At 59.5% G+C, this 20,021-nt stretch overlaps 1 protein-coding gene across 1 annotated transcript in view; it reads left to right on the top strand.

Moving 5' to 3' along the window:
• The window catches only part of DGKZ (diacylglycerol kinase zeta), a 45,696-nt gene that overhangs the window by 1,122 nt on the left and 24,553 nt on the right, over positions 1–20,021 (top strand). The window contains exons 2-3 of the mRNA XM_061997926.1: positions 6,655–6,753; positions 19,769–19,877. Of these exons, the coding sequence (XP_061853910.1) occupies positions 6,655–6,753; positions 19,769–19,877 (208 nt within the window). The remainder of the gene's footprint in view (positions 1–6,654; positions 6,754–19,768; positions 19,878–20,021) is intronic.

Below are 20,021 nucleotides of genomic sequence, written 5' to 3'. Positions count from 1 at the left end.
GCCCCGCCGCCCGCCGCCGCGTCCTCCGGCGCCTCCGGGCCGTCGGGCGGCGCCGAAGCCGAGCGGGGGCCGCCGCCGCCGGGCCGCCGGCACAGCAACAAGCGCTTCACCGGCCTCAAGCTCTTCGGGCGCAGGTGAGCGGGCGGCCCCGGGCGGGATCCCGGCGGCGCCTTCCCCGGCACCTGGCGGGGAGGGGGGACGGGACGGAGGGAGCGAGTCCGGCGGGGCTCGGGCCGGCCCCGGGGCTGCTGGAGCATCCCGGGCGGAGGCTGTGGGCAGCGCCGGGCCCCGCCGAGCGCGCTCGCCCCGCTTCTGAAGTCGGCGGAAGCGCCGGGCGGTGCGGGACCTGCTTCGGGGATGGGTTTGCGGTCTCTTTCCTCCTTTTGAGCCTTCGCTACGAGCCGGTTGGGACGTCGAGAAGCTCGGCCCTCGCTGCCGCCGCTTCTCCTCGCCGGAGCAGGCAGAGCCTCATCTCCGGAGGGCTGGTTTCCAGCCGCCCGTGCCCGTCCCCGCACACCCGTCCCGCGGCGATGGCTGCCTGCTGCCAGCCCGGCTCCCAGCACCTCCCCGGCAGCCCCACTGGGATGTGGTTGTCGGCAAAGGGTGTGTGAAAGCATCGGAGGGCTGAGCTGTGGAGGTCAGCCGGCCTCGGAGCAGGGCTGGCTTCGATCGGGCTGCTGCTGTTGCGTTCTGAGCGCCGCTCGAGGGGAGGCTGCACAGCCGCCTGCTTCAGCGCCTCGGGATTTAGTTGTGTTACTTTCCTAACATCTACTGAGAGGTTCCCTTGTTGCAACCTGTGCCCATGGTCTCTCAGGCTGGGTCTGCCTCGACCTTCCCTGGACCTTCCCATCAGGTAGCTGAAGGCAGGGGTAATATTCCCCCTTAAACCTTCTCTTCCTCAGGCCAAACCACCCCCGTTATCTCAGCCGCTGTTGTCTCTGGTAGCTGCTGTCACCAGCTGTCTTGGTGGCCCCGTGCTGATCTTGTGGCAGCTCATCAGGCTTTGGCACCCTCGGGGCGTCCCACAGCAGGATGTGCTGCTGTTGGGTGGTGTCACAGGTGCTGGATGGAGGGGAAAGTGCTCAGTGTCACTCCCTACAGCCAAGCGGGAGTGAGGCCCCACTCCTGCGAGCGAGGCTTGCAAGGTCACTCTGAAGCAGAGCAGTGCTCCCCTGTGCTCTGGTGGCAGGGGCTGCTCCTGGCAGCCTCTGGCGTGTCCCCAGTGCTGTGTGGCATCTCTCTCTGGCTCTCGGAGGTTCAGGCTGCCTTTTCAGCAGTGTGTCAGCGTCTCCACCGAGGAGAGGTTCTCCACGTGTGAACAGTTTTCACCAGTGTGGATACACAGGGGGAGAGGCCAGGTGGGATGTGCAGAGGGTGCTGAGCTGGAGGGGCCCAGCACACCCGTGTGGAAATGCCCCTCGGGTTGTTTGCTGCGTGGATTTTTCTCTCATCCTTCCACTAATGGAAGGATCCGGTTCCCTTCAGCACAAGGTGACAAATGCAGCAGCCAGAGCTGCGGGGGAATGAGGAGAGATTCCCATGGACCCCCCAAGAAGAAAGGGGCTCCCACGTGAGGGAGGTGTGGGCTCGATGGGGTGCAGGGTGCCTGGAGTTTCACCTCCTCTGAGGGAGTGACGGGGGAAGGCTTCGCTGTGCTCTGTTTCCACAGCCAGCTCCTACCCCCCAGATGCTTCCCAGCAGCTGTTGGTGAGGAATTTTGCACCCTCTTCGATTCTGGGCTTTATCCAGAGCATATGTGGCTGGGAAGCAAGGCTGGAGGAAGCTTAGGCAACGGGCAGGAGCTGGCTCACCAGCAGCAGTGAGTCTCTGGCTTCAAGGAGAGAAATCTCTCCAGGTGGGCACAGCCTGCTGGGGTCTGCCCACGGTGAGGCCACCACAGCCTGGTGAGAGACATGGCGAAAGAGCTCACCCCGCCCCAGGGCAGCTGGGCCCTAAAGTGATTTGAAACAGAAAGAGGGACGAGCCCCTGAGCTGTGGCTTATTTCTGTCCCTTGTGATTGCCTTGTGGGAGGGGGGAGTAATTGGCTCCAGAGCTGAGGGGAGACAAGTGCACGGGTACGTGCATCCCGGCCACGGACAGCTAATGCTTGTAATTGGGCTGATAAAGAGATTGGGGCTGATCAGATAATAGGTGGATAGGATTACTTGGTGCCCCGTTTCTTGTGCTGGGAGTAAACAGTTTACCCTTTCCGTGGGGGGTATGGGGAGTGCTGGGGACAAAACCCCTGTTGTGTTCTGCCTGCTGCCAGAGAGGTGGGATGCTGCAGTGGGGCTTCCCTGTGGGCTTTGGGCTCTTTAACACCTTCAGAGGTGCATGGTTTACATGTTCACTTTAGCCTGGAGAAGAGGAGGCTGAGGGGAGACATGAGAACTCTCTGCAGCTACCTGACAGGAGGCTGTGGTGAGGTGGGGGTCGGTCTCTTCTCCCAAGTGACAGGACAAGAGGAAATGGGCTCAAGTTGCCCCAGGGGAGGTTGAGATTGGAGCTGAGGCAGAACTGTTTCCCTGAGAGGGGTGTCAGCCCCTGTGCCAGGCTGCCCAGGGAGCTGGGGGAGTGCCCAGCTATTGCAAAGCCGTGGAGCTGAGGTGCTGGGGGCCATGGGGTAGTGGTGGGCTTGGCAGGGAGAGGTTAGCAGCTGGACCTGATGATCTCAAGGGCCTTTCCCAGGTGAAGGGATTGTATGAGCCCGTGTGAGGGCCGTGTCTGGCAGCGAGGCGGCTGCCGGTCAGTGTCCTTGCAGAGTGTGGAACTGGGTTTTGTGCTGTGGCCCTTTGCCAGGCCCAGTGCCAGAGCCTGGCTGCCAAGCCGGGGGCACCTGCTGGTGCCCCGGGGAAGGTCTGTGGGTGGCACAGCGTGTGGGTAAACGGCAACCGAGACACGGAGCCAAGCACCCGCCTACATCGTTGTGGCACGGCGCCTGTCACCGTCTTTCTCAAAGGCTGCTGCTGAGCCCCGTGTGAAAGCCGGGGGAGCTGTGGCAGCAGCACAGACCTTCCCCTCACCCCTGGCCCCGGGAGCGGGTCCTGCCAGGGCACAGGGCTTCCTTTCCCCTGCCAGGGCTGTGGTTGGAGGAGCTGTGTGGTGGGGGAAGCCCTGGCAGAGGGTAGCGAGGAGTCCGAGGCTTGCAATCTGCGTGCTGGCAGAGGCTGAGAGCAGCACCTTACCTCAGGCCAGGCTTTTTCACAGTGCACCTTGCTGCCAGCTAGCTGTTGAGCAATCATCCTCTGTGCATGCAGCTTCTGCACGCCTCTGGCTCTGAAACCTTCCAGCCTCTGCTCCCCATCCACCCCACAGGGTGCCAGTAGCTACCCTGGGCCAGCAGCACCTGTGGGAGTCCTCAGCCGTCCCCTGTGGCCACAGATGGGCTTGTTTGCAGGGCAGGTGGGATATTGGCATTGAATCATTTCAGCTGGAAAAGACCAAGGATGCAGTCTCCTGGCCAGGCTGTCGGGATGAGACAGAGGAGGATCAGAGCGTGGCTGCGTGCCCATGCTGGAGAGGGTGGCAGCACCTCTAATCTGCTTAGGAGTTGGAGCATCCCTTCCAGGAAACCCTGTAATCTTCTCAAGGGGTGAGAGGAGGGAGGACAAGGAACCTCTTCCCTCCTTTTGAAGGAAAGCAATGGGAAGGGAGAAGGGCAGTGGTGGGGTTGGGGGCTACGGACACAAGGCACCAGAGACAGTCGAGAGGGCAGAGTTACAGATATTGCAAGGGGAGTGAGTGTGGGGGCTGTTTGGTTGCATGGGTACCCTCAGGGACTAAGAGCAGCTGCTCCTAGGGTGAGGGCAGCCCTCTGGGATGAGGATGCTCTGATGGAAGGCAACCTGAGCCCTGGCAGGCAGTGGGGGATGCAGGGTAGGATTTCCTTTGATTACCATGGGCTGGTGCCTGGGGAACAGTCAGTCTCCCCAGAGACTTGGCAAAGCCTCTCAATAGGACTTCCAGCTCTGCTCTCGGTGGAGCTCTGGTTTCCCTTTCCCAGGTGACTCTGTGAGCTGAAGCTTGCTTGCTGGCTCTCCTAAGCTGATGCTGACTTGGAGGTGCTGAGCTCTGGAGCTGCAGGCTGAGGCTCCTCGGGCCCATAAACCATCACTTTTAGAAGAGACAGGCACTGGCAGGAGGGGAGTTGCTCCTGCTGGAGACTTTTAGAGGCAGACACACTGATGCAGGACCTACTCAGAGACATGGACAAGGCGTGGAAATGTAGAGGAAACCTGTCCTGCTGGTTCTTTAGCTGGCACCAGGCTCTGAGGGAAGAACTGCCTCTGTCTTTGCGATCCCCAGTCCGGGAGCTTTCCCTGGGACAGCTCTCCACTATTACAGGAGTAAAAACCCCTTGTTTCTGTTGCAACTTGCAGGCCTGGCAGCAGCTGCAGTCTCTTGTTGGGAGCTGGGAGGCTTTTTTCTCTTTCCCCATCGGGTGGAGGGTGAAGCTCTGCCAAGGCAAGGGATGAAGACAGAGTCCTCTGGGCTGTGCTGGACACTGTGTGTTAGACCCAGAGCTGTTCTCTTCCTGCTTGCTGTTTAGGGGTTGATGCCTGGGGGTGTTAACTTAGTAGTTAACCCGAGCTCTGCCCCTGGGGGAAACTCTTCCTCATCTGAAGGATGAGAGGACCTCTTCCCAGACAGTAGGAGGTAACAGGCGTCCTGCCTCAGCCGTGCCTGCCAGGCAGGTTGTGCTGTCTGGCTTAGGCTGCCAGTTCCAGTTCCTGCCTGGGAACAGCCTGCCTGAGCTCTGCCCCACTCACGACTGTCAGCCTTTCCCAATGGTTCATGGCCTAGGGAAATGAGCTGAGCACTCCTCATCCCAGAGCAGCCCAGCCCCAGGAGTTCAGGGCCTGTCCTAGGGCAGCGTGTGCAGGGTGGTGGGGACGTCACTCTTCTCTGGGGGCAGGCAGAGGTTTGGCCACAGGTACTCCTACTGCTTCAGGGCATGGCTGAGGAGCTGCTGCCCTGGCATCCCCTGCAGGTTGCCAGCTCGTGCCAGGCTCTGGCTGTACCACAGCCTCATCCCAGCCGGATAAGTGTGACCAAATCCCTCCAGAACCATCAAGGAGAAGCCGTGTGTTCACCCCTTCCCTATCTCTGCTCACTTCCATGTCCCCCATGCTGCCCTCAGAGCTGTGGGAGCAGCCTGGGCTCCAAAACACGCTGTGGCTTTGCAGAAAGTCACGTGTGCCCGCTGACTGTCTGTCTGTCTGTCCCAGGAAGCCGGGGCAGCTCACGGAGAGGTTCGTTGCACGAGGGTTTTCCCCTTGTTTTGGCTCAGGCCGGCTCCCACAGGAAACGTGGGTGTTGGAACAGCCCCTTTGCAGCCCAGCTGGGGATCTAAAGCCTAAGAGTAGGGGGGGATCTTAACCTGCCAGCTCCCCCCAGGCTGGGGACTCCCACCTCCTCTCCAGCACAGTGCTCACCGGCAGGATGAGGATGGAGAGTCGTGAGGCAGAAGTACCTAAGACAACTCAGAGCCTCTTCCTGAGGGAGCTGGGGACTGTGCAGCCAGCCACGTGCCATCCCCACTGTGTGAAAGTTCCCCCTCAATCAGATTATCTGTATCTCATCCTCCGTTGCCACCCCGGCCCTGGCCAGGAGCCACTCGGATCCAGCACTAAGCCTCTTACAGCCCGAGGTCAGCGTGCCGGGGGGCACCCTGGCAGCACACCCCCAGCAGCTGCCATCGCTCAGGGGGGGCAGGGGGGATGCTTTCTGCAGGGATTTGGAACCTGTCAGAGGCTGCCAGATGGTGGGATTAAGAGGCAGCGGGGCTCCTGCCCTGCGAGAGCTGCCGGGATGCACGGTCAGAGGCAGCTCTGTGGGTTGGCCTGGGGCCTGGAGATGCTGCAGACCTGGGCTCCAACCGCTGCCTTGCACACCCCACGCAAGTTTTCTTGTTGTTTGGAGGAGCTGTGATGAGAGCAGGTGCCAGAGGGGTCTCTGGAAAGGTGTCACCTTAGAAAGGTGTCACCCTGGAGTCCCAAGACGCTTTGCTCCCCGGCGTCTTGGCTGGCGGGGGGGTCAGGGCTCCCAGGGCTCAGTGCTGCACGCAGGGGCTGGCGGGTTGGGAGCAGGTGAGCTGCCCTGCCCTGCCCAAACAATGCTTCTCCATGCAAGAGGGCCCTCATGATTCATTTGAAATTCAAATCCATGCCCAGACCAAGGTGCAGACTGCCAGGAGCTGGGCTGGCACAGGGGTGGAGGGAGGGAGGGAGGGAAGCAGGGCTCCCTCTGTGCCAGCCTGGCCCAGTCCTCAAGTCCTGCACCCTGTGGAGGCGCAGGGCTCAGACATCCTTAGGCTCTTGCAGCCATCTGGGTCGGGCTGGAGCCGCCTCTGCCCTAGGCTGTGTTTGTATCCCAGAAGCTGGTGTGTGGTGCTTGGTGTTGGCTGACTGGCTCTGAAGGGAGAGGCAGCCTTGCTGCCCCCAGCTGCCCCCTGCATTGACCTCCATGGCTGCCAGCAGAGCCGGTGGTGCAGGTGCCGCTGGGGCCCCTGGGCTCTGCAAAACACCGTGGGGAGAGCGTGTGGGGTGGGGGGATGGCACCAGGGCAGCAGAGCCATGGAGAGGGAGGACGGTGCTGCGTGGCCAGCTGTGGTTATGGGCAGGGCTTGCTGACCACTCTCTTTGTGTCCCCAGACTCCACCTGCCCCACAAAGGTGACTTGCCTTGTCTCCAGGGCAGCCAGCCCGGCCGATGGGGATCCAGGAGGATAAAGCACCGGCCAGCGGTGTATAAGTACGTGGTAACTTTGTTGGCTTGCACAGGCTGTGCAGTCCCAGCAGCTGCTGCAACGTTTCTGCTCAAGAGCTCTCCTCCCTCCCACCCACGTCCCTCCCCACGTCACCCTCTCGTGTCTGCACTAACCAAGGCCACCGAGAGCCAGGCTGCCTGTCTGCTGCCTGTGTCACTAACCTTGTCCTAGAGGGCAGCTCGCTGATGGACTTTCATCAGCTAACGTGGCAGCCTCTGTTTTGCTGGTGTTTGGGGTGAGGGTTAGCTGAGGGCTTCCTCCTCCATGTCCTAGCTCTTGTGGGCATGAGGGCCTCAGCAGCCTGTGCGTGCTAAACGCTGCAAAGACCTAAGGTGACAATGCTGAGAGGGTGGTTTAGCCAAGTGGCTGCCAGATGTGGTGGCAAGCCAGAGCCTGGGAGGCAGCCGTGGCTGCTGGGGCAGAGTTGCTGTGTGGGAGCCAATAGTGGGGGTAGCCACGGTGTTGGGGGCTCAGGAGTGTGCCTGAGGAGATGTGGGGGTAGAGACCAGTCCCCGTTCCCAGGTTCCCTACTCCATGGTCTTCGTGGAGCAGGGAGTTGTGTGGTTGAAGGTGTTAGGGGTGAGAGGCAGTGTGGCTGGTTTGTGCTTTGCAGAGGGGAAGTGGATGAGGTTTGGAGAAGCCCCCAACATGGTGAGTCGAACACCAGTGGACATGTGTCCTCCTCAGCATCCTGTGCTGCTCTGAGGTACAGCTCCAGCACTTTCCCTGGGGCTTGCTCCAGCTTTCTGTTGTGGCAGCCTGCTGGTAGCCCACTCACTGCTGCACGGGCTCATGTGGCCACACGGTACCTGCCCAACCTCTACACCTGGAGCCTGGGATGCTCCCCCCTGGCTCTGCTGTCACCCTGTGGGAGTGGGAGCAGAGAAATTCAGAGGATGCAATGAGGCATCCCTGGGCTGCAGCGTTAGCCTGAGCTGGGAAGGAGGAGAATGGTTTAGTCTGAGCCCTTCTTCCCCTGGGATCTGAAGGATGGTGGGAGGAAAAGAGCTTGTCAGTGAGCTGACAGACATGGGGATGTTAGGAGAAAAGGAAGCACGTAAGGGTGGTTATGCTGAGGGCATTTAGAACCAAAAGGGTGGAGGAGGGCAAAAAAAATCAGCTTCTCCTTCTGGCCTCTCATTTGTAGCAGAGGGACAAGCTGACATTTAGCAAGACAAAGAAGTGTCAGATTTAACGTTGCTAAAAGGAGTCGCTTCAGTTCTCACATGAGGGGTGTGTGTGTGGGGGGGAAAGACTTGGCAGCTTTCTGACACGGGATGAAAAAGTGAAACCAAAGGTTAGACTTGATATCAGTAACAGGGTCACAGTTAAACCAACAGATGCCTTTTGGGTGGCAAGTTGGCATGTGCTTTGCTTAGTCACGGGGTCACGATGAAGGCACGGGACACAGAAACAGGAGGTGTCTTTCCTGTCTTAGCTTCAGGCTTTGCCAGGAGAGGGGGAGGGATGGAGATCTCCAGGGCCTGGGTTTCTCAGGGGATGCTGAGCAGTGTTTCCCCTTGCAGGCTGGCTGCAGGGGCTGCTGGTTGTGCTGTGGGTTCAAGTGTGTGGGGCCAAGGTCTCCTCGTTTGGGAGCCCTTGCTCGGGGCTGCGTGGGGCTGGGGAGGCTGGGAGCTGTGGTTTCTGCTCCAACACAGCAGAATGAAACTGGTGGCAGCAGCATGAGGGACCCCAAGGCCTCCCTCACCACCCCGTGTGCACATTTGCAGAGTGAGGGCTTAGTGAGTCACAGGGGGAAGGGGGAGAATGGCAGCAACAAGGAGAGAGCTCTTGGGCTTCCCTCTCCCACTGCCCTCAGGGAAGGGGCTTTGGAGAACCTGATCTCCTGCTGGTGTGCTTGACTTGGAAAGGATTCTGGGGCCAGCTCCAGTCCACCCTGAGCTTCCCTTTGGGCTGTTTCCATTTGCAGGTTTGGGTCCTGCTGGCCTGGGAGGGAGATGAAACTGTGGTGGGGATCTCTGTGTGTGTGTAGACTGTGGAGAGCAGGGTGGGCATGGGGCAGTCAGAGACACTCCCTTGGCTGGAGATGGTGCTGGGGAGAAGCTGCACAGATCTCTTACTGGGCTTCTTTGCTTTGAATGGGTGGTTAGTTATGGCCTGATTTTAATTTCCTCTTTGATAAAACATCCTGTGTAGTCCCAGTAAGTGGGTCTTAACTGCAGTGGACTGAGAACTGTTCCTGGGGCCCTTTGGCTGCCTCTGCTCCTCCTGCAGTCGCAGCCCTGGAGCTGTGAGGGTTCTGGGGCCTGCTCAGCTGCCAGAGAGCCCTGGGATGGGAGGTGCGAAGCACTTGTACCCTGTGTAGGGGCAGGGAAAGGGTCAGATCCCTCCAGCAGCTGCCGAGTTTGAGGGGAGAGAGGGCTGAGCAGGGGGGAACATGACTCCTGCGTGGCCTGGGCATGTCGGCCTGTCTCTGTGGGAGAAGGGCCGCACACAATCCCCACGGCAGCTCTGGCGGGGGAGAGCTTTCGCTCCCGTGTCCTCCCCCACCTCCGGCTCCCGCCGCCTCGCGGAGGCCACTCGCTGCTTGTGCCGTGACAGAGCCCGTGGGTGACGGCAGCTCAGCCTCTGGGCCTGGCTCCCCTCTGCTCGATGGTTTCCTGCTTTCAAGATACCCATCGGGGAAGGCAGCCGGCCGCCTGCGCCGCTCTGCCGCCACAGCCTCCCCTCGCCTTCTCTTGTGACGGCTTCACTGCAGCCTTCCTCCAGGCCCCAGGGAGCGCTGGGCACGGGCCAAGCACACACACACACGCTCCTACACACACGGGACAAGAGCTCCCTGTCTAATTTTAGCCGTGACATGCAGGCAGGGGGAAAGGAGCAGGCTGGAGGAGGCAGGGTGTGAAGGGACGAGGTCCCAGCTCTGGCCGCTCAGCGCTGACTCACTCTGGCTGTCAGCTCCCATCGCTGGCTAAATGACCAAAACACCAAGAGCTGGTGACTCACACCTTGCAGGCATCATGGGGAGAGCTGGCCTTTGGCAGGAGCCCCCCCCATCTCTCCTCTCTGTAAAGGCCAAAGCCAAGAAGGGATTTGGTGACCCCAAAAGGGAGATGGGTTGTGTTTGACCGGGGAGCTGCTCCCCGGGGACAGCCGGGGGACCCGGGTGGCTGTGAAGCATGACGGGGAAGTCCCCAGCCTGGCCTCGAGAGCTCCCATGAGGGGTTTGCAGCAACAAAGGGAGCTAAAATAAGCTCTCAAGGTGTCTGTGGAGCCTGCCAGGACCAGACAATGTCATAACTCAGGAGCAAGTTACCTCCTGTGCATCAACGCAGGCGGCTTGGCTGCCCTTTAGCCGGGTCCCACGGAGGCGGGGGTTCATCCCTGTATGTCCTCCTCTTGCTTCTCCTGGCCTCAGTGGGCTGCTTGGAGGGCAGCTGGCTGCCAGGGGCATGGGACCCCTTCTCCTTCTAGCGTCCCACCCCCCCGTCCCCTCCTCCCTGGCCAGGGACCAGCCGGCCTCGGAGCCGCTGGGAGAGGAAGTGCAGTTGGTTATTTTAACGAGCGCTGTCAGAGTTTGCAGCGGCAGAGGGAGGGAGGGAGGGAGGAGGCGGAGGGAGAAGGCAAGAGCTCACTCTCCAAACTAGGACTTGGCTGGGGAGGGCCGGCCCGATTCTGCTGCCAGCACCGACTGCCCGGGCACCGCAGGGACCCCCGCACCGCTCCGGATCAGGTCACGGGGGCATTTCCCCACGCTCTCCCCTTCTCTCCTCTTCCTCCTCATCCCCCAGGGGTTGCTGGTTTGATTCGTGCCGGGTGGGGGATGGGAGGGGACCAGGAGAACCAGCCCTTGCGTTGTGTGGGTATAGCCCAGAGCAGGTAGCGGGTCCCATCATGCTGAGCAGAGGCAGGGGGAAGCAGAACCCAGAGTCAGCCCAGAAACGCTCAGCCTTGCTCCTGCTGAGCTGTGCTTGCTCCTGGAGGCTGGAGCGAGCTCTCGGGGCTCAGACAGGGGTTCTGGGAAAGACACAAAGCAGGCTGTCTCATTCCCTTTGGGGTTTGCCCTGCCAGAGGTGCGTTTCCAGCTGCCCAGTCCGCTGCCTGTGGCACGGGCTGTGTCCTGCCAGCCTGTGCCGTGCTGGGAGCCCTGCGTTCTGGCTGCTTTGTCCTGGGATAGTTCAGGGAAGCAGAACATCTCCCCTGGTGCTGGTGGCAGTGGGATGCCTTTCCTCACCCCTGCCCTGGACTGGAGGGAGGTGTGTGGCTGCCATCTTCATTACCTGTGCCTGTCGCCGAGCGCCTGTGGCTCTCTTGGCTTTCTTTTGGGGGAGTGCAAAGCTTCTTTGCATGCCTTTGGAAAGTCCAAAGACATCCCCAGCCCTGGGAATCTCTGCTTGTGCTCTGCATCTGCCACACTCCAGCTTTATGTGGAGGTTAATCACCTCCTCCCTGGGGCTGCTGCCCTGGGCAGCACCGTGCCGCTGTTGGCCCTATGTGCAGGGGGAAAATCCAGTGCTGCTTGGGGAGTCTGGGTCAGTCAACTGGGCTGTGGGACTGGTCTCTCTGTAAATAGCACATCCCTCCTCTACAGGAGGTGCAGACCAAAGGAGGGGCCCAGCCCTTGGGGAGGACAGTGGGAACCTGCTAAAGAAACCCCCGGGCTCGGCAATGCCCTACCAAACCCCTCTCTACTTTGATTCACAGTGTGTCTCTCTGCAGAGGGAACTCAGAGAGAAGAAACTCTCCCAAGTCCTTTCCCAGCCTGCATCGCTGGTCCTGCTGGTGGGACCAAAATAGAAACTGCATGGGCGGCCTCTCCCCCGACCCCTGCTCTGCCTCAGCCTCAGCAGCGCTAGTGGCTGCTCCCCCTTTGCCTTTCATCCTGGGTTAATCTGGGGCTCAGTCTTGCCTTTTGGCTCCCCAACTAAACACAGCAACAGATTGTTTAAATCAGGGCTGTCAGGTTTCTTGATGACCAGGAGGCAGATTATTTACTGTAGTGGCAAATAAACTTCATAATGTTGTGATGGTGGAAAGTTGTCAAGGGATATGAAGGCCCCGAGTCAGCCCAGGAGCCTCCAAGGAAACAGCTTGGGTTTAAATTAAGACAAAACACTGTCTTCCATGGATTTTTGGGAAGGAAATCACATTGTTGTAATGGGAACATTATTCTGAGCCTTAGGGCTGGCAAGCTCTTGACTTTATGAAGCGTAAGTGGAGGGTCTGAGCTAGTCTGGCAGATGAACCTTCAAGCACATCTTGGGCTCACACTGAGAAGGTGGTGAAGGGGATGTGGCTCCAGGGCATTGTGCAGAGCCTGAGGGGAGGCAGGTTGTGCTGGGAGCTCTTACAAACCAACAAACTCAGGCCTTTCTCCTCCCAGCCTCTGCTCTTCCCAGCAAACTAAACTTGAATGCATTTTCTTGTGGAGGGCCAGCCAGGAGGCAGGGATGGATGGTCACTTTGCCATTGCCTTGGGAACCAAGCTCATGTAGCTGTGTGGCTTTGGGCTGTTCCTTCCACCTGGCATTGCCCCTTGAAGGAGTTGCCTCACAACAAAGCCACAGTGGTTTGTTTCTTTGCCTTGCCTACACCTCCTCTGCAAGGAGCTGCTGGTGCTGTCCCTGTATCCATCCCCCGGCCTTGTGTGTACAAAGGAGGCAGCCTAGAGGCTGCATCTCCTCCAGGTCCCCAGCTCCCAACAGAGTGTGAATACCCTGAAAATGGTGTGGGAGTAAAGTTAGTGGTTGCATCTCATCCCTAGTGTGCACAGTGTGGTGAGGGCTACTGAGATGATCAGGGGACTGGAGCATGTGTGTTGTGAGGAAAGGCTGCAGGAACTGGGGCTGTTGAGCCTGGAGAACACTGAGGGGGAACCTCATCAGCACTTGCAAGTAGCTAAAGGGTGGGTGTCAGGAGGTTGGAGCAGCACCTTTGTTGTGTCCAGTGACAGGACAAGGGGTGATGGACACAAGCTGGAACACAAACAGTTCCACTTAGACACAAGGAGAAACTTGTTCCAATGTTGAGGTGAGGGAGCCCTGGCCCAGGCTGCCCAGGGAGGGTGTGGAGGCTCCTTCTCTGGAGGTTTCCAAACCTACCTGGACACGTTCCTGTGTGACCTGCTGGAGGGGAACCTGCTTTAGCAGGGACTTGGGCTGGATGAGCTCCCTTCCAACCCCCACCACTCTGTGATTCCATGACCTGCCCAGAGCACCAGCAGTCAGAAGTGATGCTGAGCTGTCACTGCCAGCTGGAGTGTGCTGTGAAGTTCTTCACCCCTGAAGTAAACCCCTTGGCTGGGTTTTGCCTCTGGCCATCTTGTGCAGGTATCCTGTCTCCCTTTCGTGCCTGGGGTGTGTCAGGGTATTTACATCCCCAGGGCTGGCACTGCTTGCCACGCTGTGGAGAAGAGGTTTGATACCTGTGGGAGCTGGAGGCTCAGTAGCCCTGGCAGGGGCCTCTGTGTAGCTCCCTGCAGAGAAGGGTGCTGGGGCTGCATGTCCAGGGGCCTCAAGGCTGGGAGCAGGTCCTCTGCAGCTCCATGCCTGTGCCCACCAGCCAGTTTCTTAGCCCTTACCTTGCTTTCTTACTAGGAGGGAGGTCTGAAGTCCTCTGGATTGACCTTGGTGCTCACTCTGAGTTACATGAGCATCTTTTCCTCTCTGAGTGCCCTGTGAGGACCAGAAGCTGCCTTCTGCAGCCTGGAGAGGGAACCTTAAGGTGGCAGCAGTAATCTCCTCCTCTGGGAGATAAGGATGAGGATGTCCTTGGCCACCCTTTGCCCTGGGAATGCCATGCTCTTGCAGCTCAGGAGCAAGGTGCCTGTGTGGGCTGTGGCACTTGTTGCAGTAGATCAAGTGAATGAATCCTAAAATAGAAGGTGAACACAGCCCACAGCTCAGCCCTGGGCACGCTCTGAGAGCCTTCTAGCTCAGACAAAGCCTCTCTACCCCTCCCTGTGCATAGGGGAAGACACATCTCCTCGCTCATGCTGGACCTAGCGTGGGGAGCTCTGTTTTGTTCGTTGCTGTAGGAGAGATGACAGCTGGGATGGAAAGTTTGGGTAGAAACAAGCTGTGCAGTTTGGGAAGTCGCTGATCATTGCTGGCATCACTGCAAGCAGAGAGCCCTGAGAGCTGCACTCCACCTTGACCAGCCTGCTCACCTCCCTGAGCACCCCTCTTCTGTGCAGGTTGCTCTTTCTGGCACATCAGAGCAGGGAGCCTGAGGGGGAGGAGAGGTCGGGGCCTGATGGCTGGGAGCAGGACAGGAGAGCAGGATCACAGCAGGGGTGGTGTGGGGACAGCAGCACACGTGGGAGGATTGAGTGTCAGCACTGAAGGGGGGGTGGTGTGTGAACCTCTGATGGAAACAGTGGTTTGTCAGTAGGGTGGGGATGAGCAGCAGGTCCCTGGATGGGTTTCTCAGGCTCTTGTCCCTCCATCCCTCCACTGTCCTGGTGGGCAGGAGGCAGAGGGGCAGAAGCCCAGGAGATCTTGGTGTCACATAAGGTTGGCTGTTCATAACACACTTTCCCTGTGGTTGAGCTGTGCAAGTCAAGTGTCTTTGCCAGGGGAAGGCAGCTTGTAAAGTGCAAGGGGCTCCTGCTTTTGCACACTGCCAGCTCCCAGCCAGCCAGGGTGCAGGGACACAGCCAGCCAGAGCAGGACAGGCACAGAGCAGGGCCAAACCCTTGGGCTCCTTTCCCTTGCTGTAGCCCTGTGGTTGGAAAAAATGTTTTCCAGTCGACTAAGTGGAGGTTTGCTGAAAGGTCAGGAGGAGCTGATGGTGTTTGTCAAGTCCAGGCTTTTCTAGGGCTCCAGGTTTGTGCCATGACCTGCACTAGGGTGCTCTTGCCACCCTTGGTGCCAGGAGCAAGGTGCCAGATTTGACACTGGCTGAAGGTAACCTGGGATCTCTCTTGCTTCTGGGTACTGGCAGGAATAGACCAGGCTGCTGGAGGGACAGAGAGCATAACAACATAGAGGAGAGGCCGAGCAGATGCATGGCACAACATCCCTCTGCGTGTCTGAGGGCACAGAGGGCCTCTTCAGTCTGGTGCATGGGAGTTTGCTTGAGGCTAGTGAAGCAAAGCAGAGGAGTAGAGCTGAGTATCAAGAAGCATCTCCTGACATGGGGAGAGCCTGTGCCTTGAGGAGCACTGTGTGTTTGCCCTCAGAGTCAGCCTGTCTGGTTTTGGAGCTCTCCCCACCACAGGAGGGATGGCTGCTGGCTGGCTGGAGAGCAGGATATCTGTAGCAACTGATCCACAAGCTCTCTGTCCACTGAAGCTGCAGGATGCAAGTTTTATCTCTTTGATGCTTGGTTGACATTTCAGTAGCATTTAGATCCTGCCACTAAGGTTAGCTCTGTCCTCAAAATGAGAGGCTGCAGCTTGCTGTGAATGCCCAGGGGGCTTCCTGCAGCAGCCCCCTCCTCTTGCAGCTCTCGAGCAGCCAGGGGTGTGTTCCTGCTGCAGCAGCATCTCTGCCCACTGATGCCAGGAAGGGAGCATAGGAGGCTGAGGAGCTCTCAGGGGTCTGGTTAGAGAAAAACACCTCTCGAGCTCTGATTGCAGATCATGAGCAGACCAGAGCTACCATCTCCTTCCTCATTCACAGAAGGAGATTGAAATGATAGTGCACAGCTGCCCTTAAAGTAGATTTGCTGTCCTGCAGTGTGCAGCAGTACTTCCTTTCCCTCCCACTCTGCAAGTGCCAGGCTGCCTCCATGCAGCCTCCTCACCCCAGGGAGCTGAGCAATGCAGTCTGCAGAGCAGCCAGGGTGCTCTTCATCTTACAATCATAGAATCATTTTGGTTGGAAAAGACCTTGAAGCTCATGGAGTCCAAGCCCTCCCCTCACCCTGCCCAGCCCATCACTAACCCACGGCCCTCAGCACCACGGCTTTGGGATCCCTCCAGGGATGGGCACTCCCCCAGCTCCCTGGGCAGCCTGGCACAGGGGCTGACACCCCTCTCAGGGAAACAGTTCTGCCTCAGCTCCAATCTCAACCTCCCCCTCATCTCAGTGACAAACAGAGGGGATCTCAGTGCACTGGTGTTCAACAGGGGGCTTCCAGAGCTTGGCTCCTCTCAAGCTTCTCTCCACTCACCCACACAGCTCACCTCAGCTGCTCAGCACACAGCCCTGCTGCTGCATGTCAGCCCTGAGCACCCCTGGCACTCTGTCCATCCCCTCCATCCACAGCAGCTCTGCACACCTGCAAGATGTCATTTGGAGGTCAGGTTGGAAGGAAGGTGTGAGAGCTGAAGATCTGTTCACCCATCGTATCTGAGCTGCCACGTGCTGCTGTTGTGGGCTGGCAGATGGTTGCCTGGTAATAACCTTCACTACTGCTTGCCAGAGCGTGAGCCCATGTGTCACTTGCAGGCAGCCCTGGAGATAAAAAGAGCTGTAATCAGCTAGTACCCAAATGTTAAATGTCAAGCCAAGCTTGTTCTAGTGGATTTCTTCACGAGACTGTGGTGCAAAAAGGAAGGAAGCTGTGTTGACAGGTCTTCCTGCCCATAGAGGCAGCTCAGCAAAGCTTACAGCAGCTTCATGCTGGTGGAATATCTGGGGCAGAGGGAGCATGTGTCCAGGCTACCAGTGGCATCCTGGCTTGTGTTAAAACAGTGTGATCACAGGGCCCAGGGAATGGACTCAGTGCTGCTGAGGCTGCACCTCGAGTGCTGGGTTCAGTTCTGGGCTCCTCACTACAAGAAGGACACTGAGGGGCTGGAGATAGGTACTGGAGCTGGGGAAGGGGCTGGAGCACAAGTGTGATGGGGAGCACCTGAGGGAGCTGTGGGGGTTTAGTGTGGAGAAGAGGAGGCTGAGGGGAGACATCATCACTCTCTGCAGCTACCTGACAGGAGGCTGTAGTGAGGTGAGGGTCGGTCTCTTCTCACAAGTAACAAGTGATAGAATAAGAGGAAATGGGCTCGAGTTGCCCCAGGGGAGGTTGAGATTGGAGCTGAGGCAGAACTTCTTCCCTGAGAGGGGTGTCAGCCCCTGTGCCAGGCTGCCCAGGGAGCTGGGGGAGTGCCCAGCCCTGGAGGGATCCCAAAGCCATGGAGCTGAGGTGCTGAGGGCCATGGGTTAGTGATGGGCTTGGCAGGGTGAGGGGAGTGCTGGGACTCCATCATCTTAAAGGTCTTTTGCAGTCAAAATGATTCTCTGATTCAGCTCACTTGGGCTGTAGTTGAGCGTCATGTGTGCCCCAGCAGCTAAAGCCAGACAGAACAGGGCAGCTGCAGTGTTCCACACCCAGGCAGTGTGTTCTCTTTTGAGGTTCTTTAGCAGGTTTGATTTGTTCAGACTGTTTAACACCTGTGGGTGACGATGCAAATTAGTGTGCATCATCCTGCAGATGATGGGAGAAGGGGCAGGAGTGGAGCACTGCACTGTTAGGAGCAGGCTGGAAGCAGGGTGATGGGCAAAACATGCTTCTGCCCTCTGCAGAGCTGCACAGGCCTCACTGATGTGACACTTAACCTGCTCTGCCCAGGTACTTGCATTACTTGCTGTGATGGGACTTGAAATGCCCCTGCAAAGAGCTGGCACTTTGGCTGAACTGAAAGTGAAAACAGGCTTTAGCATTTCCCAAGGGAAAGGGGAAGCTTGTTAGTGTGGGCCTTGGGGCAGTGGGGGTTTGGGATGAGGTGTTCTCCCGGAGGTCCTCTGGTATTGCTGACCTGGAGCATGAGGAGGGAGGAAGGGCAGAAGCAAGGGGGGCTGATGCCAATCTCAATGTAGTGCTGAGTGCTGTGCCTGTTCCCTCGTGATGGGTTGGGGAACAACCTTGGCCAGCATGGACATTGTTGGCTTGTGTGTGCCTGCAGGCTGCCAGGAGCCAGAGCCACCTGCCTTGGGAGCATCTGAAGAGCCAGGAGTTTGCTCCCACCAAACTGTGGGTCATGGTGGTTTTGTTGAGTTCCAATCACTCCTCTCAGTTGAGCAGTTGGAGGAGAGGAACTGGAGCTAGCCAGGTTCAGCCCATTCCACTCCAGCTTTTGCATGAACAGCTGAAGCTGCTGCAGCACCTTCCACCTGTGGCCAGGGGCTTTCCAGCCCTGCTGCAACACCTCAGGCTTTGAGGGCTGGGCAAGGAAAGCTCGGGAACCCTGGCAAAGCAAAGCAAAGAGAGGGCCGTTTGGCTCCAGAGGGATGGGGTGATTTTCCTCTCTCTCCTCTGCACTACTCCAGCTCTCCCAGCCTCCAGCTTTCCCACCTTCTACCCAATCTGCCAGTCCTGCTTTTACTTTCCCTCTTTAGGGACTTCAGTTTCAATTTGCTGCAAATTTGGTGGGGCTGGTGCTTAGCCAGAGCCGTTCCCTTGGGGAAACCGGGTGGACCAGCACCAGAAGAGCAGTGGGAGCAGTGGCCAGGGCTGCTCAGCACCCCACTCTCGCCTTCAATCCCCTGCTGTGGCCTTGCCCTGACCCGGGGGCTCACGGGGGAGCCTATTTAACTCCCGCTCTCTGTGTCCAACAGCCGCCATCTGGGCCCGATGGAAACCTTTTTCAGGCGTCACTTTGGGAGGAAGGGGCAGCGTCGCGGCAGCGCGGTGGCCGTGCCCACGGGCAAGGCCCGGCGGCGCTCGCAGGCAGGGCTGCCGTCCGCCACGCTGGCGCAGCGCCGGCGAGCCTCGGCGGCCGTCCCGCTGCCGGCCCTGGCCTGCCTGGGGCTGCCCCGCCGCCCCGGCCCCCGCCGCCGCCGCTCCAGCACCACGCCGCCGTGCCTCAGCCCCAGGTTCGCCGTGCAGGTCAAGCGCGGGGGCCGGGCGCGGGCCATCGATGCCCAGCTGCTGGGGCCCTCCATCCTCCTGGCCAGCCTCATCCCCACCGGCGAGGAGGAGGAGGAGGAGGATGGGGACGAGGCGCCCCGCACGCACGGCTCCGAGCCCCCCGAGGTGGCGGGAGCCGGGGCGTGCCGCCGCGAGCGCTGGGCCGAGGAGAAGTGGCTGGCCATGGTGCCTCAGCTGCGGCCGCTCCAGAGCGGGCTCCTGGCGCGGCGGCCCCGCTGCCTGCGCCGGGCCTCGTCCCACCGCCTGCCCACCGAGGGCACGGACGGCCGCGCCAGCTACGGCCTGCCGGGCCGCTACCGCCGCCTCAGCCAGCGCCGGCGCTCCAGCGACGCCGCCCAGCCCGGGCCGCTGTCCTCGGGCCCCCCGCGGCTGCTGGCCCGGCGCCGTGCCGCCCTGGCCGCGGCCGGCTGCCCCTCCGCCGCCCTCCCCGAGTGCTTGGGAGCCTCCCGCCACGCTGTCCCGGATGGCTGGAGCCCACGGCTGCTGTATGTATGGCGGCGGGGTCGTGAGCAGCCCGTGCCCCGGGGAGGGGAGGTAGGGTGGGAAGGGGATGGGGGCTGAGGTTGTCCCTGGAGCCGTCTCCAGGGCTGCCTCTGATGCTCCCGGTGCAGCCCCTGGGGTTTACAGGCATCCACTCCTGCCATGCCGGGGCTAGAGGGAGGTGGTAGGCTTGGTTATGGGTGGAGATGCACCCTTTCTCCATCTGCCGGGCTCTGCTGCTCCTTTCCCCTACCCTAGCACGTCTGGGAGAAGCTCACTAGCCCCATACAAACAGATGCTTCTTTTCCTGGCTAGCTGGGCTCTTTCCTGAAGACCCTCCAGGCTCTGAGGTGCCTTAATATGGGAGAGCTGCAGGGAGCCTCTGTGGCTGAAGGGCTCTGAGTTGTCCCTGCAGAAGCAGCAGCACCACCGTGGCTCACTGGAGCATCCCAGACTGTTCGCGGTGGACCTGTCATCCCTGAGGCCTTTGACCCAGCAGGCCCAGGCTGTGCCTTTTAGCAGGCACAGGGTGTCTTTAACTGAGCCAGCAGCAACCTGGCCAGCACCTCTTCCTCCCTTGGGGCTGCCTTGCACAAGCTCCTTGGCTGGCAGTGCCCCATTTCCAGCTGCTTGGTCCTGAGGATGCTCTTTCTGCTCCAGCCTCACCATCCATCCTAGAGGCAGAATGTGCTTTGTGCTTATTCCTCCCTGTGATCTAATAGCCAACCCTCCTGTGTCTTCCAGGAAAGCCATTGCCAAGTCCAGCCTCCAGCACATGGTAGCCCAGCCTAACCCCGCGGTAGCCCTGAGGAGCGACTCGGAGAGGCAGATTCGCAGCACTGTGGACTGGAGCGTAAGTTGTGGCGTGTTCGGCTGGGCAGTGCATGGAATGAGCTCCCAGCCAAGAAGCAGCAGACTCTTCCCAGGCTGAGGCTTCCCAGGTGACTTCAGCTTTGACACATTTATGGCCTCTGCCATTGCCAGCGTCTGTGCTGCT

Source organism: Colius striatus, chromosome 6 (assembly GCF_028858725.1).
Source record: "Colius striatus isolate bColStr4 chromosome 6, bColStr4.1.hap1, whole genome shotgun sequence".
NCBI lineage: Eukaryota > Metazoa > Chordata > Aves > Coliiformes > Coliidae > Colius > Colius striatus.
This window is presented reverse-complemented; position numbering and strand designations above follow the sequence as displayed.